The sequence below is a fragment of the Rhincodon typus genome, chromosome 1, assembly GCF_021869965.1.
Source record: "Rhincodon typus isolate 14 chromosome 1, sRhiTyp1.1, whole genome shotgun sequence".
NCBI classification, from domain to species: domain Eukaryota; kingdom Metazoa; phylum Chordata; class Chondrichthyes; order Orectolobiformes; family Rhincodontidae; genus Rhincodon; species Rhincodon typus.
In genome coordinates this window covers 64,196,190-64,211,800 of record NC_063332.1, presented here as the reverse complement: position 1 = coordinate 64,211,800, position 15,611 = coordinate 64,196,190, and the positions used below count along the sequence as shown (strand labels likewise).

The 15,611-nt window shown below is 42.5% G+C and overlaps 2 protein-coding genes across 4 annotated transcripts in view; one reads left to right on the top strand and one right to left on the bottom strand.

Moving 5' to 3' along the window:
• The window catches only part of ndufaf2 (NADH:ubiquinone oxidoreductase complex assembly factor 2), a 141,546-nt gene extending 140,551 nt beyond the window's left edge, over positions 1–995 (bottom strand). Inside the window, exon 1 of one of the 2 annotated variants that reach the window (XM_048598775.1) lies at positions 686–995. In XM_048598775.1, coding sequence (XP_048454732.1) covers positions 686–800 — 115 coding nt within the window. In that variant the 5' untranslated portion in view covers positions 801–995. The remainder of the gene's footprint in view (positions 1–685) is intronic. The other variant, XM_048598764.1, reaches the window with a different exon arrangement.
• The window catches only part of ercc8 (excision repair cross-complementation group 8), a 52,714-nt gene continuing 38,045 nt past the window's right edge, over positions 943–15,611 (top strand). The window contains exons 1-3 of one of the 2 annotated variants that reach the window (XM_048598759.1): positions 1,142–1,222; positions 5,395–5,526; positions 11,380–11,475. Coding sequence is in view for 1 of the 2 variants with exons in the window: in XM_020511304.2 (XP_020366893.1) it covers positions 1,146–1,222; positions 11,380–11,475 (173 nt within the window). In the remaining variant the exon portion in view is untranslated. Of the gene's footprint in view, positions 1,223–5,394; positions 5,527–11,379; positions 11,476–15,611 lie in introns of both variants that reach the window. The other variant, XM_020511304.2, reaches the window with a different exon arrangement.

Here is a 15,611-nt window from a genome sequence, read left to right as displayed (position 1 = left end):
TTTGCAGATTGCACACTGGACTTAGTAGCTATCCCAGACTGAATTGAGGCAGAGTGAAAGCAATCCCCAGAGACTGCCCAAGAATAAGACTGTACTTCTCAAATAAGATAGTTAAAGTAAATCTGAAGCCCTGGAGAACACCACTTTCCATATTCCACTAATGAGCGACCATTCATTAATCATTACTCTCGCAAATAAACGGGCAAGAAGACACTTCAAGTCAATGTACTGGAATTTATGCCAAGAACCGCTTTTGCACAAACCTATCAAATGCTATCTTGCAATCCATATCGACAATGTCTATGCGCACTGATCTAATTGCCCATCTCTTCAAAGAAAGACAGGGAAGAAGCTTGGAACATGAACCTTTACATCTCATCTCTAGGGGAGAAACAATACGGCTTAAAAATTGTAGTGTGAAAATTCAGACTTTTGCATATGGCTCAAATGAAGACTTCAAAATTTGTATAAAGGGAAACGGCAAATTGCGGAGCATTTTCTGAGTATATTTCAAAGTCGCTCACATGTCAGTAAACCATCAAAGACATTTCAGTTTTATTAACCTCTCAACAGGCCAAACAGAAGCTGGAACCTTAAACGTTATAATAAAATTAGTCTTTAACGTTTATCTGGTCACTGCAGAGATTCCCGATTAGTAAACGGACTCCAAGCCATGACTACTCACCAGTCCAACTTTTCTGCTCAGGAATATAATAATACTTGTTTCCAAACTGATCAGTCCCTACGTGATGTTTAACCAACCCAAACATTCTCTGCAATACTGTTCGGATTTGATTCATAATCGCGCCTCCGCCTTTGACCCCGAACAGGGGAGATTTTAAACAACGTCCCAAACTTGTTCAGGTTCGCATCTCCACCCCACCTCGCGTCCCAGTGTAAAACAATCCTATTGGTGCGATGGAGCGCGGTAGCCAATCAGAGGGTGTCTCTTTGCGACCTTCATTTCCTTCCCAAGATGGCGGTCTTTGTTGCCATGTGAACGGCCAGCGCCGGTTCTTTTGCCGTCGGACTGGGTCCTGGGCCACAGAGTCGTTTCAGTCACCTCCGCGGGATGTTATATCAGCGAATGCCCGGATAAGAAGCGGCCCCGCTGGTTTGATGTAGATGGCTGGGACCTTCCGGCGATGCTCACCCTCTTGGCAGCTCGTCAGAGCGGCTGCGACGATCCGCTGCGAGTGAGGAGAGCGGAATGTACTCGAAGGTGAGGGGATGGGATGTATGGACCGATTGAATGCGGCTGTTTTAAATCATCAGTTCCCGCAGCAGAAACTAAGAGATCTGCGTGCTGATATCTTTGCACCACGACCCAATAACAGCAGTTTGTTGAGCACATGTACAAATAAAACATGTCTCAAAATGCTTTCCACCAGATGAATTACTTTTAAACTGTCTTACAGAGTTGTACAGTTTTACAGAGATACAGACTCTCTGGTCCAACTCGTCCAAATCTAGTCCCTTTTTTTAATTCATGGGATTTGGGCATTGCTGACTTGGCCAGCATTTATTGCCCATCCCTAATTCCCAGAGGGCAGTTAAGAGTCAACCACATTGCTGTGGGTCTGGAGTGGCATGTAGGCCAGACTAGGTCAGGATGGCAGTTTCATTCCTAAAGGACATTACTGAACCAGATGGGTTTTTCCTAACAATCAGCAATGGTTTCATCGTCATTGTTAGACTATTAATTCCAGATTTTTATTGAATTCAAATTCCACCATCTGCTGTGACGGGATTCGAACTTGGGTCACCAGAACATTACCTGGGTCTCTGGATTAACAGTCCAGCAATAATACACCTGACCACCACCTCCCCATTTGCCAGCATTTGGCACATATCCCTGTAAACCCTTTCTATTCATATACCCATCCAGATGCCTTTTAAATGTTGTCATTGTACCAGCCTCCACCACTTATGCTGGCAGCTCATTCCATAGACGCACTACCTTCAGCGTGAATAAGTTGCCGCTAAGGTCCCTTTTATATCTTTAACCTCTCACCTTAGACCTATGCCCTTCAGATTTGGAATCCCCCTACCCTGGGGAAAAGACCTTGGCTCTTCACCCTATCAAAGCTCCTCATGATTTTATAAATCTCTTTAAGGTCACTCCTCAGTCTCCAATGCTCCAGGGAAAATAGACCCAGCCTATTTAGCCTCTCCCTATAGCTAAAACCCTCCAATCCTGGCAACATTCTTGTAAATCTTTTCTGAACCCTTTCAAGTTTCACAACATCCTTCCTATAGCAAGGAGAACAGAATTGCACACAGTATTCCAAAAGTGGCCTAACCAATTCCTGTACAGCCCCAACATGACCTCCCACCTCCTATACTTAGTATACTGACCAATAAAGGCAAGCTGACCAAATGGCTTCTTCACCATCCTGTCTACCTGGAACTATGAACGTGCACTACAACGTCTCTTTGTTCAGCAACCCTCCCCAGGACCTTACCATTAAGTGTATCATTCCTGCCCTTATTTGCCTTTCCAAAATGCAGCACCTCCCATTTATCTAAATTAAACTCCATCTGCCATTCCTCTGCCCATTGGCCAATCAGATCAAGATCCCATTGTACTCTGAGGTTACCTTCTTGGTTGTCCACCAAATGTCCAATTTTGGTGTTATTTGCAAATTTCCTAACCATACCACCTATGTTCACATCTAAATCATTTATATAAATGACAAAAAGCAGTGGACCCAGCAGCAATCCTTGTGTCACACTGCTGGTAACGGGCCTCCAGTCTGAAAAGCAACCTTTCACCACCAACCAGGTCTTCTACCTTCAAACAAGTTCTGTATCCAAATGGCGAGCTCTCCCTGTATTCCATGTGATCTCACCTTGCTAACCAATCTACCACGAGGAACCTTGTCAAAAGCCTTAGTGAAGTCCATACAGATCACATGCACTGCTCTACCCTAGTCAATCCTCTTCACGTGAAGTGAGTTAATGTTTCAGGTTGCTGACCTTTCATCAAAACTAGCGACAGAGTTGTTCAGGGTTTTGAGCAAGTGTCAGGAAAGAGATAGAAAGGAAAGAACCAAAAGGGTGATCCATGTTAGAATGGAGCGTAGGAAATAGGATAGATCTAGAAAAGACGTAAACAAAAACAGAAATTGCTGGAGAAACTCAGCAGGTCTTGGAACATCTGTGAGAAGCAAGCAGAGTTAAATTTTCAAGTCCAGTGACTCTTCATCAGAACTGACTCTGACTACAGTTATACAGCATGGAAGCAGAGCCTTTGGTAGAACTCGTCCATGCGGATCAGGATATCCTAAACTGATCTTGTCCTATTTGCCAGCACTTGGCCCATGTTCTTCCTATTAATAGAATCAGAGATGCACAGCATGGAAACAGACCCTTCGATTCCAACTTGTCCATCAACCAGTATCCTAAATTAATCTGGTCCCATTTGCCAGCATTTGGCCCAAATCCCTACAAACACTTCCTATTTATGTATCCATCCCAATGCCTTTTAAATGTAATTGTACCAGCCTCCACTGCTTCTCTGGCAGCTCATTCCATACACGCTGCACTCTCTGCGTGGAAAAAGTTGTCCCTCGGGTCCCTTATAAATCTTTCCCTTCTCGCCTTAAACCTATGCCCTCTAATTTTGGACTCCCCTACCTACAGTAAAAGGACCAAGCTATCCATGCCCCTCATGATTTTATAAACATGTATTAAGTTTTTACTGCATTGTAGAAATGTCACCCGTTGCGCAAATTTTGAGACACTTTCCCATTCCAAAGTAATTTGAAATAGACAGTCAGGGCTGAAAGTGGTAACTATTCACGAATAGTCCCAATACGCAGCAGGCAATGATCTGATTGGGGTAACCCTTATCCCTCTGCATGGTTTCAAAGTGCTTGATTTTAAGCAGATTTTTTTAGAAAACGTGAAATTGCTGTGATTTGGTTCTACTTGCAGCCTACTTCCTGCACCCGAGTGATTTTTAATTATCTGATTTCAGTTAGTTGGTAGGTAGCTTGACAGTGAAGAACATGATGTTTAAACCTGATCAAATTCTCAGTTAGAATCACAGAACCACAGATTTGTTAGAGCACTGATGGAGGCCATTCAGTGCATTGTATCTTCATTGTATTACCTAGTGAAAAATCTCCTATCTTTTCCAATTTTTATCCAAGTAATCATGCAATGCCCTCTTGAATACCTCAACTGAACTTACTGCCACTGTATTTCCAGGCTGTGCATTCCATAACCTGAAAGAAGTTCCTCCACACTTCATGACCACTCTGATGAAGAGTCATCTGGACTCGAAATGTTGGTTTGCTTTCCCTCAATGGATGCTGCCTGACCCACTGTAATCTCCACCATTTGTTGTTTTCAGTTCAGATTTCAGCATCTGCAGTAATTTGCTCCTACACCTTTTTAATCGCCTTTGTTCATTTGAATATCACTTTAAAGTCATTCATGCACACATACTTTTCTAGCAGTTGGTGATGGATAGAAGTCTGGAACAGGTTTTATTTTGTAGTTCTGGTTTGCTGAGATTTATTTTTGCCCACCTACTCTCACTCCAACTGATATCATCTAATTAGTTAAGGTTTTGAGTTATGACTAGAGCCTCCACAGTCTATAATGCTGAGAAAATAAATTGACCTCTAAACCACCATGTCAGTTTGGCAGTATGTCAGTTTAGTCATTTTCTCCCAACACACCCAGGGTGACCCTGATTTTTTTTAAAAAATTATATATCCAATGTTAATAACAGCAATTGATGTGCAACCTCTGAAGTGTGGGGTGCGAAACCACTTCAGTTCAGATGAGATTAATGTCGTTAACTTTGGAAGAACTGGAGCTGCTAGTTGATTTGCTGGAAATGGTGAACATTGTAAAAACCTGCAATTATGATAAAGTATTGCACTTTTAGTATTTGTAATTTGTATTGTGTTTCTAAAATGTGCAATTTATCTAAAAAGGTCACTTTATCTAAATACTCTCAGCATCCTTACATTGAACATTTGGCAAGATCCAGAAGAATAATATATCAAAGTGTGAGCATGAATAACATATGGTGCAAATTATCAGAGCTGGAAGCAGGGTTTCTTTAAGTGCCAGGTTAAAAATCAGTCAGATTTGTAATTTTTTGGTCCTCGCAATTACTTCAGAATAAATGAAATCTATACAAAGAGAGAGTTGTAGAGTTCAAGATCGGAAAAACCAAGTAATTAATTTTACACGTAGTTGTTGGAATTCCCTGAATTGTAATGGAACACCAAAATGATTTGATGATTGGACAGCAATAAATTTAATGTGTTGACAAACTGTTACAACCAAAAGCTATATTTTGTTTACTTCACAGTTTTGAAGAGTTCAAATCAGCAGTTTGGGAATGTTAAATAATTTTAGGTCCTTCCATAGGAATTTGAAGGTCACTTCATGGAATACCAGAAACGCAATAAAGGAAATCGATTATATTTAGGGAGAGAAATTACTTCCGGCTGATCCTGTTTTAACAGGTCCATTTCAAATTACATCTCTTTTAGTCCCAAGGTAATACATTTATATATCTGCTGAATAAACTGAATGATTATAACTTGTTTTGGTGGGTTATATGTGAACAATTCCCTATTTCCCTGATCCTTTTCCCATTTTTGAAAGTTTATTTTAAGAATCTCATGATGCACTGGTGCTTTTGCCTGTTTGAAGACATGTTGTGTTGATGTGTGAATTATGTTTTCATAAGATTGTGTACAAGCCATTCATTGAATGAGTTATGTGGAGAGTTTCAATGTGATTTGATTCAACAAAGATCAAAAATCCTCAAGGGCTCCTGCGTGTGCTCCTGTTACCTTATGATAAACTTACTGCTGATGCAGTGTTTATTGGAAACTTTTGTAGGGTATATTTAAATATATATATTTATTTATTTTGAGGTTACAGATTGTGGTTGAAACTAATTGTGTTGCTGCTGATGACCCACTGCACCCTATCACATTTCTGAGCTGTTAGATTTGTTTTAAATCCATCCCATTGGCACTGTGATAGTGCCACTCCACATGATGGATGATAATCCAAATGTGAAGACTGGACTTTGTCTCCATAAAGAACTTTACGGTGGTCATTTCTTAACAGTACCGTCTTGGACAAATGCACCTGCAACAAGTAGATTGGTGATGGTGAGATCAAGAAGGTTTTCCCCTCTTGTTGGTATCCTCGTGACCTACCTGAGGCTCAGTGTGACAGAGATATTCTTCGGAACTTGGTCGATAGTGGAGAAGTACCAAGCCACTCTTCATGTTTGGCAGTTGAGTTTCCACTTAGAATACATTCTGTAGCCTTGCATTCCTCAGTGTTTGTTTCATGTTATGTTCATAGTACATGGAGCTGAGGGGCAGGACAATGGTGATCAGCAAGGATCTCTTTGTCTATATTTGACATGATGCACCAAGAATTTATTGAGTTTGTTCAATGTTCGTGACACCCAGAGCGCTCCAGACCCTGTACCTCCATTGTATACTGCTATGGTACTCTGTTTTCTGGATCTGTCCAGCACGGAGGGACAGAACACATAGAGGTGGTAGATTTCTGGGCCATTGACAGTAAGTTTTGGTTGCATGAGTATAAATCTGTCAGGCTGTTACTTCACAAGTCTATGGGGCAGCTCTTCATTTTTGGCATAAGCCCCTAGTTGTTAATGAGCAGATAGTTGGAAGATTGACTGGACAGGTTTTGCTATTGTTGCTTCTAGTTCCCTTTTCCTTTATAACTTTTCTGTAGCAGGTTGCTAGAATTTTTCAAGAGTCTGTTAAGAGTCAGTAACGTAGTTTTGATTCTGGCGTTACATGCACAATAGCCCAAGTAAAGGCAACAGATTTCCTTCCCTAAAGGACATTCATGAACCAGATGGGCTTTTATGACCATTAACAGATATCTTAATGATCACCTTTATTGAGACCATAGTTTACTTCCAGATTTTGTCATGAATTGAATTTAAATCCCACGGTGCAGTTTGAACCCCTTTCTTACTAGTCAGTAACATTAATAGTTGCACTCATCTGCTAAAGAGATTGATTCATCAATTTGGCTAATTTTAAAACAGAATCAAAAAACAGATATTAAGTGTGTCAGAGATAGTAGGAACTGCAGATGCTGGAGAATCCGAGACAACAAGGTGCAGAGCTGGATGAACACAGCAGGCCAAGCAGCATCATAGGAGCAGAAAGGCTGCCAAATCCCCCCACTCCCACCACAGAGACCTGCCACATCCCCCACCCCACCGAACAAAACCCCGCCAGATGTCTCCCCTCCCAGAGACCCGCCACATCCCCCACCCCACCAACAAAACCCTGCGAGATCTATCCCCTCCCAGAAACCGGCCAGATCCCCCACCCCACCAACCAAACCCCGCCGGATCTCTCCCCTCCCAGAGACCCGCCACATTCCCCACCCCACCAACAAAACCCCTCCACACTCCCCTCCAGCCCTACCACACCCGGCACTTTTCCCTGAACCGCAGGAAGTGCTACACCTGCCCCCATACCTCCTCCCTCACCACCATCCCAGGCCCCAAGAAGACTTTCCACATCAAGCAGATATTCACCTGCACATCTGCCAATGTGGTATACTGCATCCGCTGTACCCGTTGTGGCCTCCTCTACATCGGGGAAACCAAGCGGAGGCTCGGGGACAGCTTTGCAGAACACCTACGCTCGGTTCGCAATAAACAACTGCACCTCCCAGTCGCGAAACATTTCAACTCCCAATGGTATCAATGTGGACTTCACAAGCTTCAAAATCTCCCCTCCCCCTACCGCATCCCAAAACCAGTCCAGCTCGTCCCCGCCTCCCTAACCTGTTCTTCCTCCCACCTATCCCCTCCTCCCACCTCAAGCCGCACCCCCATCTCCTACCTACTAACATCATCCCACCCCCTTGACCTGTCCGTCCTCCCTGAACTGACCTATCCCCTCCCTAACTCCCCACCTGCACTCACCTTTACTGGCTCCATCCCCGCATTTTCGACCTGTCTGTTTCCTCTCCACCTATCTTCTCCTCTATCCATCTTCTATCCGCCTCCCCCTCTCTCCCTATTTATTTCAGAACCCCCTTCCCCTCCCCCATTTCTGATGAAGGGTCTCGGCCCGAAACGTCAGCCTTCCTGCTCCTATGATGCTGCTTGGCCTGCTGTGTTCATCCAGCTCTGCACCCTATTAAGTGTGTCACTTGTGTTTTCTTTGATTTGTTCATGGGATGGAAATGTCACTGGCCAGACCAGCATTTTATCACCCATCTCTAGTTGCCTTTTGGTTGGAATGGCTTGCTGGAGCCATTTCGGAGAACAAGTAAGAGTCAACCACATTTGGACTGTCATATAGGCCAGACCAGCTAAGAATAGGAGATTTCCTTTCCCAGAGAACACATGAACTAAATATGTTTTTCAGGGCAATTGATATCAGTAATCGTCACCATAATTCTATATTTTTATTGAATTCAAATTTCGCCATTCTGGCATGGCAGGATGTGAACCTATGTCCCAGAGAATTAGCCTTGCAACTTGGATTATTGGTCCAAATATTGCCACTACACAACTTGAGTCTCCTGTTGTCCTTGTCAGTTTCAGTCTTACTACCCTTTGCACAATCTTTGTTCAACTGATTATGCAATGAAATTGACCTTTTTAACTGCCAAATAAACCTGCATATTAATTTTAGGGGAATCCTGAACTAGGACTCCTAAATCCTTGTGTGCTTCAAATGTCTGAAGCTCCCCCCAGCCCCCCATTTAGAAAATGGCCTATGCCTATTCTTCCTAGCAAAGTGCATAACCTGACACTTTACCACATTGTATTCCTTTTGCCAATTTTCCCACTCTCCTACCCTGTCGAAGTTCTTTTGCAGCCTCCCCTGCTTCTTCAACACTACCTTACCTACCTATCTTTGTCAACTGCAAACTTAGCAACAGTGTCCTCAGTTCCTTTGTTCAGTTCATTATTATGTCACATGAATCGTTGTGGTCTCAACACTGACCCCTGTGGAAATCCACTAGTCATTGGCTGCTGTACTGAAAAAGACTCCTTTATCCCCATTCTCTGACTTCTGCCAGTCAGCCAATCCTCTATCTGTGACTAGACCTTGCCACTAATATCATTAGCTCTTATTCAGCAGTGTCTTTGCAGCACCTTGCCTAACTTGCTTGTTGTATCCTCAAAGAATTCCAGCATTGTCAGGCATTCCCTTGAGAAGCTGTGTTGACTCAGCTGTACTTTACCATGCACCCAAATACTCCACAATCCCAAGCTTGGTAAGGTTTTAGAGTCCATTACTAACGACAGAGGTCATGCTAACCAGCCTCTAATTCCCAGCTTGTGCCTCCCTTCCTTGTTAAACAGGTGCATTATTGAAATGGCAGCATAGAAGCCAGTACCCCGTTACCAAACCACCCTTTATTTAGTTGTGTACTGTATACTGGCAGTAGTCAGCCCCTTGAACTGAGGAGACTCTAAATATCCTGTTCGTATTGGTCAGCCAAGGTTTTTCTGATTGGGGTTGTTAACCAGGGCCAGTGACGCCATAGTCAATGAGATCAACCTGGTTCTGATCACTACAGTTATCAGCCATTTTCCAGTCCTCTGGGACCCTCCCTGACTCCAGTGATTCATAACACAACTAACGCCTTCACAATCTCCTCTGTCTGTCTGTCTGTCTCTCAGAACCCTGGAATGTAGTTCTTCTAGTTCAGGTGATTTGTCTACCTTCAAACCTTTCAGCTTCCCCAGTACCTTCTCCTTGTTGATGGCCACTACTGTCCCCGCTGAAGTTCTAGCATGTTACTCGTGTCTTCACTGTGTACAGTGATACAAAGTACCTATTCAGTTCTTCCCCCACACCCACTTTACTCCTTCATCACCCTCATTTTTCCAGTGGTCCAAAGTCTGCTTTTGCATCTTTCTTAACTTTTTATATATCTAACATGACTGTGCAATCTTCTTTTTTATTACAAGCTAACTTACTCTCATATTTCATCTTCTCCCCACTTACTACTGTTTTAGTTATCCTCTGCTGGTTTTTGAAGGCTTCCCACTAATCTTCACCACATTGTCTGCTTTCTCTTTTCCTTTTATTCTGTCCATGACTTCCATTGTCAGCCATGGTTGCTTCATCCTGTTGTTAGTATATTTCTTCCTTGGAATGAATTTTTGCTGTGCTTCCTGAATTACACCCAGAAACTCCTGCCATTGCTGCTCCAACGTCTTCCCTGGTAGGTTCCCTTCCAATCAACTCTGGCCAGAACCTCCCTCATGTCTTTGGAGTTACCTTTACTCAATTGTAATTACATCTGAGTCCAACTTCTCTCTCCAACTGTAGGGTGAATTCTATCATATTGTGGTCGCTGCCCCCTCAGGATTTCTTCATCTTAAGCTCCCTAATTAAGTCTGCCTCATTACACATCATAAGTCCAGATTTGCCTGTACCCTCATGGGCTTGAGCACAAACTACGCTAAAAAAATTATCTTATAGTCATTCCACAAATCCCTTTTCCTGGGATTCACTGCCAATCTGATTTTCCCTGTCCACCTGCAGGATTGAAGTCCCCCAAGATTATTGTAGTAGTGCCTTTCTTACGTGCCTTTTCCTTCTTCTGATTTTTGTTTACTGCCCCATATCTTCAGTACCGCTTGAGGTCCAGTACATAACTCCCATCAGAATGATTTTCCCTTGCAGCTCCTCAACTCTACCTACACAGATTCTACAGCTTCCAACCCTATATCACTTTGTGCTATCAACTTAATTTAGTGTCTTACTAACAAGGCAACCCCACTTTCTCTGCCCGTATGCCTTTCCTTTCGATAGTTCCCAATCCTGATTCCCTTGCAACCATGTCTCTGTGATTCCCACGACATTGTACCCACCAATTTCAATCTGCGCTACGAGCTCACTTACCTTTCTTATAATTGTTCTTAGAATCCCTACAGTGTGGGAACGGGCCATTCAGCCCAACAAGTTCGCACCAACTCACTGAAGAGCATCCTACTCAGACCCATCCCCTTACCGTATCCCTGTAACCCTGCATTTCCCATGGCTAACGAGTCCTCATACTGGCAGCAACCAGAATGGCTTGCCGGCTTGGCCGAGGCTCGGCTTTGTTGTGGGGCTCAGAAATGAACTGGTTGAGATTTGCTGTAATTGGAAGGAGCTGTTCCTAGCTTAGATTACCCAGACCCCTGCACGGATTGCAATGAGGTGTGCAAAATAGCATGGCTGCAGATCTGAGAGATAGGCACCCTGCTCAAGCAAGTTTCCGAGGCCCAAAAATCTTACTTTTACGTTTGACTTCTTATTTAAAAAAGCTCTTTTAGTTTTGAGAAAACAATATTTACATTTTTTTTCTTTCTTTCATATCCAGGGTGTTAAATCTGGAGTTGAACAAAGACCGGGATGTGCAGAGAATCCATGGAAGTGGAGTTAATACTCTTGACATTGATCCTGTTGAAGGAAAGTAGTAAGTATATCCACCTATCTACATTTGCTTGGCCTGCTGTGTTCATCCAGCCCTGCACCTTGTTGTCTCGGATTCTCCAGCATCTGCAGTTCCTACTATCTCCATCTACATTTATATGTGTATCTACAGGTAGACTTAAAATTGCTAATACAATTTTATGTGCTATAATGACTTCGATGGCTTTAATGCCTCTAACGTTTACTTCCAGATTCAAATGCAAGGTACATTTTTATAATGGCTTTAATGTACGAGTAGGTCTGAAGGCGCTCAACAGGAGCGGAATCCATTAAAATAAAATGGAGCCATAGAGTTAGATAGAAGGACAGATGATATAATGGTTACAACACAGAAGGAAGCCATTCCGCGCTTCATTTCTGTGCTGGCACTTTGCAAGTGCTCAGCTAGTCCCACTCCTGCCCCACCAGCCCTTTGCATTAAAAGGTCAGAAACTGATGAGGCTAAAGGCTAATAGACCCCTCAACCTAAAGGGTTGCATCACGGAGAATTTGAAAGAAGTATCGACAGAGACACATTACGATTTGTGCATCCATTATCAAGAATCCTTAGATTCTGAGAAAGTCCCAAATCATTGTCAGTTTTCCTGTGTAGTACCCCTGTTAGGAAAGAGAAGGGAATTTAAAAAAAAGAACAGGCAACTATAAGCCAGTTAAGTGAACATCTGTCATTGGAAGAATGTTAGAATGTATTACAAAGGATATAATAGCAAATCATTGCTTAATCATACTATGGATTTCGCAAAGTAAGCATGGTTTAATGAAGGGGAAATCATGACCGACAAATTTATTAGAATTCTTCGAAGAGGTTATAAACAGGATAAATAAAAGGGAACCAATAGATGTAATATATTGGCATTTCCAAAAGGTGCTTGATAAGGTGCCATACTTATGGGCTCTTAAGTTAAGTAGCCATAAACGTTGCAGGTAATGAATTAGCATGGATGTAGGTTATGCTAATTGAAGAAAGTAAGTTGAGATAAAGGGGTAACATTTTGAGAATGGCACCCTGTGACTAGCGGAGTGTCATGGATTAGTGCTGGGGCCACAATTATTATCAAAAATATGTAGGAATGCAAATAGAGAGCATTGTGATTGTAATGAGGTCACCCAACTGGACATCATAGAATGAGTTTCCTGATTGGGGCTGTTAATCTGGTCCAATCAAGGAGACGTAACTGACATAAAAGGGTCAATGTCCGGGAAATTGGGCCCCTGAATGCTTGACTTAGTAAGACGGTCAGAAGTCACGCAACACTAGGTTATAGTCCAACAGGTTTATTTGAAATCACAGGCTTTCAGAGTGTAGCCCTTTTGTCAGGTGCAATGAGAGAGAGGAGCACAGTTTATAGGCAGAGAGATAAAAAGATCATACAACTCTCACTCTCACCAGTTGTATGATGCATTGATCTGTCTGCCTATAAACTCTGGGTCTTTATATTCTTCTCTCTCACTGCACCTGATGAAGGGACTGCATTTCGAAAGCTTGTGATTCCAAATAAACCTGTTTGACTATAACCTGGTGTTGTGTGGCTTCTGACTTTGTCCGCCTCAGTCCAACGCCGGCACTCCACGTCGTGACTCAGGAAGAGGGAGTGCTCATGTCAAAGCCTATGCATTTGTGAATAAAGGGTGACTGGTGATGGGATACTAGCCTCTGAAGAGTTATTTCAGTGGCAATGAGAGTAAAGCATGACCTTGAAAAAACTCACTTGTAGCAGTCGTTTTGAAGTTGGGGGTAAAAGCATTTCTTTGCATCGTGTTTCTGTTTGGGAAACTTGACTTTTTTGACCTTGACATCGAGGGCTGGGCTCAGTATGTTGAAAGAATGCCAAATGTCATTTGCCCAGAAAAAATAAAGCAGATGAAAAACGAGTATTTCTCCTGACAGCCTGTGGAGCTGTAGCTTTTTCCATCATTCAGAGCCTTTTCCATCATTCAGAGCCAAATATTTCATGAGGCACCAGATACAAAAACCTTTCAAGAATTGTTTGACATACTTGAGGAATATTATGACCCCAAGCCCCCTTCAATTCTGAGATGCTATCGCTTTTGCTTGGTTGTGTTGCAATTAAAGAGCCAGGGAATTTGTATCGGAGTTTTTGACTTGGTTAAGACACCTGGCAGAAGCCGGTGAATACGACTTAACCCTTAATGAAATGCTTAGAGACCATCTAGTATGCAGGATTAATGATGTGCCTGTGCAAAAATGCGTCTGGCTGAAGCTTAACTGGACTTCAAATAGGAATTAAGACTGGCTTTATCACTGGAAAATGTGGCAAGTGGCGCATGTGAATTGCAAAATATTCCGATGGAATTGGACACCCAGAAGAATGCTACTATTAATACCCATAAGGGCTTGTACCAGAAAATGAGGTTGCCATTTGGCATATCGTCAACCTGTTCAATTTTTCACGGGACAATGGAGAACATTTTGGAAGGTCTACCTCAGGTTGTTATTTACCTAGATGACATCCTGATGACAGTGAAAATGAATAAGGACTGCTTCAAGAACTTGGATATAGCTCTAAGGCATTTTTCCAAGGCAGGTGTACACTTACAAAGGGAAAAATGTGTTGCAGGCCCTTCCAAGCAACCTACTTGGACTACAGAGTCAACAAGACCAGGTTACACCTGTTGGAAGATAGTGAGTGCAATCGAAGATGCCCCAGCCCCCACATCTGCCCAGGGCTTACATCATTTCTGGGTGTGGTAAATTGTTGTGGAAAGTTCATATACAACCTGGCATCCATCCTAGCACCACTGCATCAACTTCTTTAAAAAAAAAAAAGGGTCAGCCTTGGAAATGGCCCCATAGAAAGACCCTAGCTTTTGAAGTAAAGAAATAATTGGCATTCTTTAATGTGTTGATACACTATAATCCCAAGAAAGATCATGTGAATACCACCACTTGCAGTTCTTCTCCAAGTCATTCATCATGCTGACTTGGAAATACATCACCAATCCTTTATTGTCACTGGGCCAAATCCTGGAATTCTCTCCTTAAGGGAATTCTGGGTCAATGTACAGCATGTGGACTGCACTGGTTGAAGAATACAGTTCACTACAATCTTCTCAGACAATAAATGCTGGCCAGTCAGTGATGCTCCCGTCCAATAAGCGAAATAAAAAAAATGCCAATATGCTGTGTAGCTTGCAGTAGAACATGTTGGTACTTCTGTGTCTGTGGTGATATTGTGGTTTTAGGTGGATGAAGCAGAATTTGAAAGCTGATACTTTACTAGACCAGGCGAGTTGCTGCAGTGTATGTTGTAGTTAATTCACATAGCTGCCGCTATGCTACCATGGTGGAGTGAAGAAGACGTAGACACAGCTGTGGCATGGGCAGTTTCGTGGCACATTAAGTTTAATGAACAGATGTGAGGTGATGCATTTTTATGAGAAGAATGAGGAAAAGCAACACAAAATAGAGTGCAATTCTAAAGGAATTGCAGGGCTTGTGAACACATGCACTAACCATGGCTGGAAGCACAGGCAGGCTACGAAAGCAGTTAATAAAGTATATATGATCCTGGGTTTTATAAATAGGGATAGAGTATAAAACTGAAGAGTTAATGATGAACTTGTGTAAAACATTGCTTTGTCCTCAACTGAAATATTGTGCCTAATACTGAACTCCACATTTTAGCAAGGATGCCAAGTCATTGGGGTGGGTGCAGTAAAGCTTTATGGGAATGATCCTAGGAATGGGAGATTACAGTTAGATTAGTAAAGAGAATAGCTTAGTGAAGCTGGGATTGTTTTGAAAGAAGGTAGGGTTAAGCAAGGTTTAAAAATTGAGGATTCTTTATAAAAGATGGTTGAGAAGAAACTGTTCCCCTTGATTGAATAGTTAAGAATGAGATGTGCCCAATTTAAGCTAATTGGCAAAAGCATCAGTATGGTCTGAGGAAAACACTTTTGACACAACTTCTGCTTTGGATCTGGAATCTCATACCTGAGAGTATGGTGGAAGCGTGTCCAGTCATGGTTTAATAAAGAGAACTGGATAGTGATCTATGAAGAAAACGATTGCCCTTTCCCAGTATGCAAAGCAATGTGTAGCACCAACTGAGTCTGTCTTGCAGAGAATGGGAGCAGATGCGATCGGTCAAATGACCT